Here is a 12,627-nt window from a genome sequence, read left to right as displayed (position 1 = left end):
GTCTCACTGGAGGATAGAAAAAGGAGAGATGCCGAGCATCAATCCCCCCTTTTTTTTCCAGCGAGGGCCAGGCGCAGATGAAGTCCACCACAGAGGGGTCTTTGCATGTTACTACAATACAATCTCCGCGGATTGATTTTGTTGTTTTGCCTACCCAGGCTACCCTGCGGACTGTGGTGATCCCTCCAGAAAGATGAGATTCGAGAGGTCTGTTAATGCTTAGCCACTGCAAGACCTTATTCTTAAGTGACCATGCAGTTTCAGGAGTATCGTCAGTAAGTTCTGGTACACCTGTGAGGACTATCATGTTGGGAGTAGCTTCCGGCGGCAAGTGAGCAGGGCGTCTGATTGCTGGTGTTTTTTTAACGGTGTTCTTGGGAGACGGCTGGGAGGCCGCTGGTTTCGATGGGGTAGATGCTGGCTTTTTTTCTGAGGGGACTCTGCTAGTGTCTTTATTTATCACTGGGCCTGGGGTAACTACAGTGGTCAGTTGTGTGTTGTCTAATTGCTGATTAGGTACAGCAGAGGTTTTATTCCGCTGTGTTTGGGGCATTTTGGGTAGTGAGTTTTGGTTTGAAGCGTTTTGTTTGTGACTTTTTTGAGCTAGGGATGTTGTGTTAGAAAGTTTAGCTGCTTTATGTGATTGTACTTGACATTGTTTTTTGGGTGGCTGCGGTGGGTTCCGTTGACCCTTTGTTTCAATGCGCGTGTTACTGTCAAGGAGAGTGGCAGAAATTATAGTTAGCTGGGCTTCTAAGTTCCTGATGCTAAGTTGAATGGGTTTCAGATATTGAAATAGGAGGTCTTTTGTAGTAGTGAGAACTTGCGAGGTGACTTTGCATGTTCTGCATAAATTATCGGAAGACTCATTTGAGATTGCCAGATGGGGTATATTGGTTACAAAAGGAAGTAAGATGCTTTGCGGCGTTGTAGTGTTTGAGTGAATTGTGACATGATCAGAAATCTGAGCCATGATTGCTGCTTTATCGGCAGTTGGTAGGCTTCGTTTTGGTATCGCTCCTTCCCTTTCACCTTGTTGGAGCAGGTTAGCGCTTGTCTGGGCGTCCTCCTGGGTTTGACAAATCGCCAGGTATGGGGTTGCTTCCAAGTCGTCCGAGTTTAATGAAGGGTCTGACTCGGACTGTGTTACAGAAAGATTTACTATGGATGGTACTGTATTTATATCTGGTGTTAACAGGATCACGGGAAGGGAACAGTTATGAGAATTGGGATGAATAGGAGAGGTGGCGTTTGCTATGGCGCCTAGAGAGGAACGTTTTGCATTCGCGTTCATAAGATCTAGTGACACTCTCTTTTCCATCAGGGCAATACTCTGATTTATTACCTCGTGGGTCCGTGAGATGAACAGGTCAATAGGACCCGTTATTTGAGCTACCTCCTGCGCATGCTTGGATTTGGTCTTTGTAGTGCTCCTGGTTTTTGGTGGCATGATGTTAACTTGCTGCGGGTTCGGTGGTGAAAGGGAGATGGCCCGGTCCGGTCTCTATCGGGCACTAACGGGCAACAACGGGCCTGCCCTTTGCCCGGGCTTCGCCCCGGAGTTCGCCCCGCGCGCGTCCCGCGATGCGCGGTCCAGGTAGCGCTTTTATGGCGTGTGGAGTTGTGGGGGCGGGGCACTGTGAGGGGGCGCGGCTCTCACGGGAAGAGGACCAGCTGGAGATGGTGTGTGCTGGTCCTCGCAGTCCCTGGGCCGGCGCCTCTCCCTCCTCTGCGGCCTCGCGGTGGTCGGCGTCTCACAGCAGCGCTAGGACACAGTTCAGCTACTCCTGTAGCAAGGACAGCAGGTACTTGGCTTCCGACTTTGGCAAGGAAAGTCCGATCCACGAGTGGCACCCGCGAAGCGGGTGCCGCGAGAAGTTATTGCGCTATGCTGGGGGCGGGGCACTGTGAGGGGGCGCGGCTCTCACGGGAAGAGGACCAGCTGGAGATGGTGTGTGCTGGTCCTCGCAGTCCCTGGGCCGGCGCCTCTCCCTCCTCTGCGGCCTCGCGGTGGTCGGCGTCTCACAGCAGCGCTAGGACACAGTTCAGCTACTCCTGTAGCAAGGACAGCAGGTACTTGGCTTCTGACTTTGGCAAGGAAAGTCCGATCCACGAGTGGCACCCGCAAAGCGGGTGCCGCGAGAAGTTATTGCGCTATGCTGGGGGCGGGGCACTGTGGTGGGGCGCGGCTCTCACGGGAAGAGGACCAGCTGGAGATGGTGTGTGCTGGTCCTCGCAGTCCCTGGGCCGGCGCCTCTCCCTCCTCTGCGGCCTCGCGGTGGTCGACGTCTCACAGCAGCGCTAGGACACAGTTCAGCTACTCCTGTAGCAAGGACAGCAGGTACTTGGCTTCCGACTTTGGCAAGGAAAGTCCGATCCACGAGTGGCCCAAGACTTATTTAGGGTGTTCTTCCACAAACCCACTTTTCGTAAACCAGCCTTTGAATCTTGTTCTTGTCACAATGGCTGGGCATTCAGAGGTCGAACCTCAGGCTGTGTCTTCCTGGGAGCTTGGTGATTATTTTTCGATCTCTGACTTCAAAGTGAGAGGATTTAAGTGACAATCATGCTTGAGGAAGGCTGTACAGATTATTTTTTACTTTCAAGCCACAACAAAATTGAAATGTCTGTAAACTGTGCTGGTCAGCAAATCAATGCATTGGGTAATGACATTTCTCCACTCTATACCACCCTACTGTGCTCCACTGCACTCTTCACTACTGTACTCTATGCTACTTTACACAAAACTAATGTTCTCTATGTCAATCTAATCTCTACTCTACTCTCTCTCTATGCCACTTCAGTGTTGTGCCACTCTACTCCATCCGACTCTATGCCATTGCCTTCTACCCTGCACCATTCCACTTTACTCTGAAGCAATATCACACACACACATATCTCTTTGTTTCACTCTCTCTCTCTCTCACACACACACACACACACACTCTTTGCAATCTTCATTCGGTACAAACTGCACTCCCTGGTTATTTCTCTCTTTTCTTTTCACATACACACACATATTTCTCTCTCTCTACCTGTTTCTCTATCTCAGCAGCCTATTATTTCTTTCTGCAGCTCAGAACAGCACTTTCAACCAACTTTTAAGACAAACTGCAGACTCTCTTCCTTTTTAAAATACAAACAACAGCCTCACTCTATTATCTATTTAAATTACTGTCTCTCTCTCAGGTGCTCAACGCACCCACATTTAACAACCTCCTTTGTTTCGAGGTGTACTTACGTTCAGGTTTTCTCACTTGATAGATCTAGATACACATTCCTTATGTTCACTCTCCCTTGACTTTAGCCACTCACACTTTCTTTAACTACCACTATCTAGTAGCACGATAATCCCTTACCAATAAACACCATACAACATAATTACACTACACAAATACAATCCACACCACACACAAATACACAACTAACAAATAAAAAATAAACATATTTTCACTACACAACACATACATACGCTACACTAACAAACAAAACACATACATGTAAAGCATTACCAATGACATCAACAGCTCTAACTCTAAAAAACGCTAGACCTATTCCATTGCAAATGCTTGTTTAAGTATGCTCACATGCTGCAGTCTGTGACACATTCAAAAACTGTGGGAATTGGAGACTTCTCTTCAGGTGCAATTCTATAAATAAAGGATTAAGGCCTTGATTTAGATGTGGGCGTGGCCGTGACCGAGTGGACTTCGTCAACGGTCTTCCTCTCCCACCTACCTGGCAGTCAGCCCACCCAAGTTAGGCACTGCATTGCAATGGAAGAGAAGACCACCGTGGTCCCGCCGACTCCGCAAGGACTTCAGTCCCTGCTCCTTTGGCGGGATGGGCGGTAGGAGGCCGTGACAGGACTCCAGCCAGGATTACAGCTGTCGGTATTTGGTTCTGACTAGTTTTGGAGGGAAACCTTCCTTCTTATAGTCAACGGAAATGGATTCAAGGGGGGTGAATACTCAGCTTTTTGGGGGGTTCAGGCTGCAGTTTCTTCCACTTCTCCTTCTTCCAGGTCCCACCTCTCCTGCTGCACCTTGACTGAGATGGACCCGTGACCCATTTTAATGGACTGGAAGGTGAGTGTTGGAAGTGTGTGCAGGTAAACATGCCATGGTATGTGTATGTTGGTGCAGTGCAGTGCAGAATGTACACATAGAGCACACAACACATATCCCACAGACACACATGTACACCTACACAACATATATGTGATTAACATAAAAAACAAATGTCACTTACCTGTCTACCCCCCCTCCAAGGCCCCCCCATGAGTACTCTGCCTACAGGACACCCCAGGCCAATGGGTACATCCAGATTTGCTCTGCATCACTCCACCAGCAGGAAAGCAATGGCAGGCGCTCTTCTCTCTATTGTGTATATATCTAGATAGGGCGGGTGGTCAGCCATCAGTGCAGCAGTGTTTCAAAGACTGCCCTTGTGGCAGGCCAGCGGTGGGACTGCCAAGACCTAATTCAGGCCCTAAATCTTAGACCAACTCATTGACTTCTAAATGTTTCTCAATCACATACTTGTATTACTGCTAAGGGCTAGACATCCATGCACTATTGTATGATCATATCTGAGGAATACATACCAGTCCATAAGGGTCTGAAGTGGCCCCGATCATGCTTTGGATGAGGCCGATAGATGCGGGGTCACCAGCGATCATTGATGTCCCAGTGTCCACGATGGCCTGACATCCACTGCTGCAGGCGATGACCTTCCCGCTCATGGAGATGCTGTGGAAAGAGACTGGCTGGACTGAAAGATCTTGAAACATATACTCCTAAGGAGAGTCAGATTACATGTCTCTCCTTCTACAAGACTCTAGCAGTCCTGTACTTACTCTCTGCATCTCCAGGGGCCCTCATACCACAGCTGTCTAGGGTACCAAGACCAAGCTTGTGCATGATAAAGAGAGGTCCCTTTGAAATAAATATTTAGGGTCTTTGCCTGGTACTCATCACTGATTTGGAATGGCGGGAGAGTGGTAGGAGAATAACAGGAGAGTGGCAGGAGAGTGGCAGGAGTGTGGCGGGAGAGTGGCAGGAGAGTGGCGGGAAGGTGGCGGGAGAGTGGTGGGAGAGTGGCAGGAGATTGGCAGGAGAGTGGTGGGAGAATGGCGTGAGAGTGGTGGGAGAGTGGTGGGAGAGTGGTGGGAGAGTGGTGGGAGAGTGGCAGGAGATTGGCAGGAGAGTGGCAGGAGAGTGGCGGGAGAATGGCTGGAGAGTGGTGGGAGAGTGCCAGGAGAGTGGTGGAAGAGTGGTGGGAGAGTGGCAGGAGAATAACAGGAGAGTGGCAGGAGAGTGGCAGGAGTGTGCTCTACAAATACCAGTTTCATAGTGTACTTAAACCTTAAGGAAACTAAAGCCAGCAAAAGACATGACAAAGAATCTTAATGACCAAGGTGACAGCTGGCAGGTGGAATAAATAACACTCCTACTGTCCCAACCTGCCTGGTCCTGGGCCTACCTCTCTCTCCTCCACTGGGGGGCTCCCTAGAGGGTAGTGGATCAAGAGGACTTGTGGTAGGTGGAACAAAGAACACTCTTACTGTCCTCACCTGCCTGCACCTGTACCTATAGCTCTGCCCATCATCAGGTGTGGGCTCCCCAGGGAGCTGCAATGCCTTGGGCTTAAACAGGTTACATGCCCTGATGCACGATATGATATGACCCGTCGCCCAGTCCTACCTTGAAGCCATCATTAGCTCATCATTGTGGTGAACTGTCTCAGTTTTGTAGTCAGAAAACTGGGGTAGCAAGGAATGCAAGTAATATCATCAGTGGGCATGAATTGGATACGTATTGCACCTTATTCTAATAGTTATATAGCGCTTCATACTCGTGAAGGGGTTGCTAAGCACTCCAATTTATGTCTGGTTCCCATGCACCTTTTCAGAGTGCATTGTGGAAAAGGAGGTTTCTTGTGGTTTGGCCTGTGCGGGAGTCTGTGAGGTGTTCTAGGCATGGTGTGAGAGGTTCCCTGCACTTAAGGATGAAGTGCTGCAGAGAGAGGCCTGGAGAGATGTTCTAAGCATGGCGAGAGAGATGCGCTGCACTTAAGGACGAAGTGCTGCAGGGAGGGTGAGAAAGGACAGAGTCACATCTTCAGGATCTCCTCTGACTCACATTTGGTGCCTCACTGATGTCGACTACTGGCATCTCGGGTAAGAAGCCATTTGTACTCAGGAGTGACTGAGGCCAGACCCCTGGATGTAGTGGTTGAGTTTTCTGAAACAGTGAGATGTCCACCAAGGACAAGCCCATATCCTGATGGTAGGCCACCGAGTTGAACAAGTGAAAGGAGAGATGCAACTGTTTCATAACCAGAGACATAATAATGTACCAAGAGAGGTGACCCACTGTCTGGAGGGGCAGAAGGTAAACATTGTAGGAGCAGCTGAAGGTCAGCCCGGTGGGTCCATTCAAGGGATGCGGGCACATCATGATCCATGTCATAGAGACCCTGACGCCCACCCAGGAGTGCTGCTCGCCCAGCCCTCTGCCGTGGGTGGTGTGAACAGGAGAGAGGTACTTCTGCTCTGTGAAGGGCTAAAGTTAGGCTTCCACTGTACCGTAGCGTAGATTGACCCAGTCCCACACATCTGTCGATGGTGACCAGCCAGTACTTCTGTACTCTAAGAGGCACCTGGTCACGCTATCACTGCACCCTAGTAAAGATAGAACCGGTCCTACCCACCGGTCGATGGTGATCTCCCAGTACTTCTGCGCAGTGACCGGTACCCAGGTCAGGCTTCCACTGTAGTAGGAAGAGTCGATCCCGCCAAAGATGACCACGCTTCCAGTGTCCTCATGGCTGCAACACACAACATCTGGTCTTAGGTTCATCCATTCACAGAGTTATAAGACAACACATGGGCAAGTAACATGAGCAAATCATGTGCCCTAGCACCGCTCTCTTCCAACAATCATACAACATTTAGTAAGTTCACCAAACTAACCACATGCATTAGAGGGGACACCCAAGATGTGAAAAACAAGGCTGACACGAGCGCTCAGTGGATGCTCGCAGCAGGCGTGCCGCTGGTGCAACTAAGGCAAGTCCGTCTGTGCCCGTCCGCACTTGGCCCACGCTCAGCACCAAGACCCCTGGCAGTGTGGGACCCCGTAAGTCTCCTACGTGCTGCTATGATAGGACTACTCTACTGGAGCTAAATGGGGAAGGTTGGGGAAGGGACTGCATCTGTATTTCAATGGATGAGCTGCTGGTTCCGATCGCTAGAGCCTGCTCCAACTGTAGAAAGCCCCTCCCCATGATTATAATGCGTTCACCGGAATAGCACCAAGAATTTGGAACTCTCTCCCACCTTCCATCAGGAAAATCCCTCTTTAGCACGCTTCAAAAATGAGACCAAAACCTTCCTCATGGGTAAATTCCTCGCCTAAGGCCTGCCCGCAACCACCCCATTGAGCGGGGTACTCTATGACTACCGCCTTCCCATATCACAAACTGCCCACAACGAGAACATTTGGAACCTTGTTTTTGCTTCTCACTCTGACGATGATTGTAACCATACATGTTGATCTTGTTTGTCCCTGCACCTTAATCATTTTGTTTGTTCAACAATGTATACCGTGTAAAGCGCTCTGATACCCTCACGGATCATGTTCGGGCTCTATAAAACACAAAAAAAAAAAAGTCGACAAAAGTCCAGGTCTAGCTGGAAGCACTGAACAAGTTTTTAAATGTATATTGGTAAATGCTAGGTCTTTGGTCAAGCATAGCCTAGAGTGTGCTAGGCTCATTGAAGAAAATTAGATAATGATGGCTTTCATTACAGATTTGTGGACTGATAATTCATCTGGCCCAGAAATAGTGAAAGCCACCCCTCCGGGACTTCCATGCTACACTTTAGACAGGTCTCACAAGAAGGGAGGCGGATTGGCTGTGATCTATCAGAGCTCGATTAGGGCCGCCTTTCAGCCTGTCCCTTCGATGGCATGCAAAGCCTTATGTTTTAATTTTAGTCTCTCCCACCATCGCACCTTTACATGTACTTTATTGTATAGACAACCAGGACCAAGACATTATTTTTTAACCGCTCTTGGCAATATGCTGGAAGAAGGCAGATGTACTGAGGTTTTTACAATCATGGGGGATTTTAATTTTTATTTGCAAGCATGTACTGATCCTGACACTGTATCGCTCAATGGTATGATGAATGGTGTCCAATTGAGGCAGCAGGAAAGTGGCCCCACTCATGTGGCAGGACATACTTTAGATGGTATTTTTGCTGATGATCCTTGTCTCAAATGTGTAGGGTGTTTGCCACTCGTTTGCTCGGATCATGTCGCCGTCTCCAATTTGACTTAACGCTGATGGCGCAGCGGGCACCTGGGCAATCTCCTAAAGGTCCTATAATTACTAGAGCTTGGAATAAAATTGAGGGGACAGTCTTGCAGGAGCTGCTCACCGCCACAACAGGGCAATTACCAGAGGAGACCTCAGTGGTATACACAGAATGGTTGGAACAAGCCTGTGAGGTAATATCCCAGTTAAAACTCTACACCCTCAAAGATTATAACCCTCGGCCCCTTGGTTTACGGAGGAACTGAGAATTCAGAAACTTAAGTGCAAACGGGTGGAATGGAAGTGGAGGAAAGGCTATGAAGAAACTGATAAAAAAAGTTTTACAAGCTTAGCTTGCAGCATTATAAACACATCATCTTCTCGGCTAAACAACAGTATTTCGCAACTGGCATTGATTTAGCGAAGGATTTGGCAAAAGAGTTGTATAGAATTGACTCCAGCCTGGCCTCTCCTAGCCCGGTCAAAGTTCAATCAAGCCAGAAACATTGCGAAGATATCACAAAGTTTTTCTTGACAAAAGTGAAGTCTATTTTCCTAGCCTTTAATGTGCCAAGCACCGGCGGATTAACTGTGGCTAGGGAGGAATCCAAGTCACGCAGGACTCCCATTTCCGTCTTCGAGATCTTCTCTCCAGTGCTCCTAGAAGAAATTCAAGGTCTTCTAAGAGCAGCTAACTCAGGGTCTCCCTATGATCCTTATCCAGTGGCAGTGGCCAAATTAGCCCTGGTTCCAATTGCATTGCGGTTATCTTCAATTTTAACAGCATGTTTGCAACAGGGCAGTTCCCAAGATGCTGGAAGTTAGCCTGCATCTTGCTCCGCTTAAAATAACTGGTTTGGACCCCAAGGATCCAAATAATTTTTGTCCCATTTCTACGCTCCCACTCCCAGACAAATTAATAGAAACATTCATGAACAAACAACTTAGGGGCATATTAACAAGGGCTTTATCTCTGCTTTTTTGGCTTCAAAAGAAAGCCAAAGAAGCAGAGATAAAAATATCGCCCTTTCAACAACAGGGTGCTAACATGCAAAATCGCATGTTAGCACCCTTTTTCACAACGCTTCCCTTTGCATCTCTAATGAGATGCAAAGTAGGCGTTCCAGAGCAAAATAATAGGAGAAATGTGCTAAGCGACATTTCTCCTATTATCAAGCTTCACGCTAACCCTGTTAGTGATAAAAAAAAGCAGCGCTAACGGCGGTTAATGCTGCTTTTTCACGTCTGCTAATTTTCAGACTTAGCCATGTTATCCAAAGTGAGGTGGATTACATGGCTAAATCCACCATGGGCTATCAACAAGGATATCCCTATCCTTGAAGTTTTATCGCTGCATTACCAGCGATAACCTCCCAAAAATGCCGCTACCGCTGGATTTTTATCGCCTGGGCGGTTAGCGTTGTGAATAACGTGATAGCCAGGCGATGTTATCCAGCGATAGCGGGCGTTAAAAAAATTAACTGTAAGCGCCCTTAGCGTTAATTGTCCCTGTTTGTTGTTAATTGCCCCTCAGTAGCTTTCTAAAGCTTTAAGTAGATCTGCTGTGGGCTGCACAGCTTCAGCTGCTGGTAAATGTCCCAAACTCTATTCTCATGAGGCTTTACACAGGAATTCATCTTTGGCGACAGTTATCCCTTTCTCATTTAGTCTGCTCAATACTTCTTTCATTTTCTCTCGGTTTTTGACACAATTTCATGTCTTGGAATGCTGTAAACCATATTGTTTTTTGCTGCTTGAAAGGTAACCCTAAACACCTGTACCCACCGTCGGGTGACAGACTCTAAAGACAATGAACAGCACCTCCACAGGCATCAGAACCAACCTGATCAACTCACCTGGAGTCCAGAAGAAGCTGACGATTCATCTCTCCCAGAAGCACAATCCCCTGGTCTTCCCCCCTAGCTCACCACCAAGAGGACTTCACCTGCTCGCGACTCTCTGACCTCCACCTTGTCTCCTACCCCCGGGCCCTCATGCTGTGTTCGTTGCCCAGTACCTTGCTATGTGCATTTGCACGAAATTTGTACAGTCATCCCTACATCTAGCATTGACTAAAACAAGGCATGGTTGAAGAAATTAAATTCAGAAGCAAACTACTCTGGTTGTTAAAGGAGAATCCAAACAAAATGGAAGGTAGAGGATGATAGTCTGATCCTGTGTTTGCACATGAAGGAGGAAGAATCTAGGAGTCGATGGTTGAAGGGTAGTAAAGTGCCCTGCAATGACTCAAAAGATGCAAGAGCGGCCCACATGTGGCTGAAAGAAGGATTAATAGTTATCTGATGGTAAGCTGAAAGAGCCTCTTGAACCATGCTTCGGTGACAGATTACGAGGAAGGGAAACAATTATGTACGGGAGGTCCATGTGGGTCACTCTGCCCATCCATTTTATATGTACAAGGATTCCTGAACCACAAGTCGCCTATTGTCATCTCCTGTAACATGGAGCTCCTATGGGTTGGCCTCCTGTGACGTGGGCCTCCTGTGAAGTAGATCTCCTGTGACATGGACCTCATGTGATGTAGACATTCTATGGAATGGGCCTCCTGTGACCCGCATCCTATGACGTAGGCCTCCAGTGACTTGTACCTCCTATGATGTGGACCTCCTGTGACGTGTACCTCGTGTGACGTGTACCTTGTATGACATGGACCTCCTGTGACATGGACCTCCTGTCACGTGGACCTCCTATGATGTGGACCTCTTATGATGTGGACATCCTATGACGTGGATTTCATGGGACGTGGGCCTGCTATGACGTGGACCTCCTGTGACATGGGCCTCCTGTGACTTGGACGTCCTGTGACATGGACCTCCTGTGATGTGGACCTCCTGTGACGTGTACCTCGTGTGACGTGTACCTTGTATGACATGGACCTCCTGTGATGTGGACCTCCTGTGACCTGGACCTCCTGTGACATGGACCTCCTGTGATGTGGACCTCCTGTGACGTGTACCTCGTGTGATGTGTACCTTGTATGACATGGACCTCCTGTGATGTGGACCTCCTGTGACGTGTACCTCGTGTGACGTGTACCTTGTATGACATGGACCTCCTGTGATGTGGACCTCCTGTGACCTGGACCTCCTGTGACTTGGACCTCCTATGATATTACCTCCTGTGAGGTTGACCTCCTATGATGTTACCTCCTGTGACTTGGACCTCCTATGATGTTACCTCCTGTGACCCAGCCCTCCTATGATGTGGACCTCCTATGGCATGGACCACCTGGGACGTGGACTTCCTGTGACTTGGAACTCCTATGACTTGGACCTCCTGTGACTTGGAACTCCTGTGACTTGGAAATCCTGTGACTTGGACCTCCTGTTACCTGGACCTCCTGTAACCTGGATCTCGTATTTCGTGGACCTCCTATGACATGGACCTCCTGTGAAGCTGACCTCCTGTGACATGGACCTCCTGTGACTTGGAACTCCTGTGACTTGGACCTCCTGTAACTTGGACCTCCTGTAACTTGGACCTCATGTGACGTGTAGTTCCTGTGACATGGACCTCCAGTTACTTGGACCTCCTGTAACGTGGACCTCCTGTGATGTGGAACTCCTGTGACGTGGGACTCCTGTGACTTGGACCTCCTGTCAAGTGGACCTCCTGTCAAGTGGACCTCCTGTCAAGTGGACCTCCTGTCACGTGGACCTCCTGTCACGTGGACCTCCTGCATGGTCCAACGAGACAAAGCAAACACAAGGAGGTAATTGACGGACGCTGAAACATTTCAAGCACTCACCCCCAGTCACAGGTCTGTGTTGAATCCATCATCGTTCTTGAGCTCACTTTGCCACCTCAGTTCTGAGGCTGCTATATGCAAATCAGTGTTGACCCTGTGCCTCAAGAGAACAGTCCAGCCCGAAATGCCAAGCCAGGTCTTCACTGAACCGGAAACAAGCATCCTGGGACCGGTTTCTGGGTAACACTAACCCTGGGCATAGTTTTGCGAAGTAGCGCTATGCGTAGTTACGCAAAGATCACTACTGATTGCACTGTGCCGGATGCTTGTCCGCACTGTGCAATCAGTGCAAACTGCATCTTGCACACTGCAAGCAGTCGTTTTCTGCCGCTCGAGTAGATTTCTACTCGAGCAGCAGCTTTCTCAACGCGGACTGGTAGTTTCTCGTCCGCATACGCAACCACTCGCAATAAGAAACCTGACCTCCCCGCGTTGAGAAGCTTGCCGGGAGGTTTATTTTCCACGCTCGTGATCGGCAACTTGATGTTGCTGATCGCGAACAAGGAAAACGTCTTGCCGGGATGTCATTTTGC

The 12,627-nt window shown here is 48.8% G+C and overlaps 1 protein-coding gene across 1 annotated transcript in view; it reads right to left on the bottom strand.

Annotated features, from left to right (window-relative positions):
- LOC144828277 (pepsin A-like) overlaps positions 1-12,627 on the bottom strand; it is a 340,571-nt gene that overhangs the window by 181,257 nt on the left and 146,687 nt on the right. The window contains exons 6-7 of the mRNA XM_078686356.1: positions 6,715-6,831; positions 4,607-4,751 (exon numbers count right to left, since the gene is read on the bottom strand). Coding sequence (XP_078542482.1) covers positions 4,607-4,751; positions 6,715-6,831 — 262 coding nt within the window. The remainder of the gene's footprint in view (positions 1-4,606; positions 4,752-6,714; positions 6,832-12,627) is intronic.

The sequence above is a fragment of the Lissotriton helveticus genome, chromosome 4_1, assembly GCF_964261635.1.
Source record: "Lissotriton helveticus chromosome 4_1, aLisHel1.1, whole genome shotgun sequence".
Classification (NCBI taxonomy): domain Eukaryota; kingdom Metazoa; phylum Chordata; class Amphibia; order Caudata; family Salamandridae; genus Lissotriton; species Lissotriton helveticus.
This window is presented reverse-complemented; position numbering and strand designations above follow the sequence as displayed.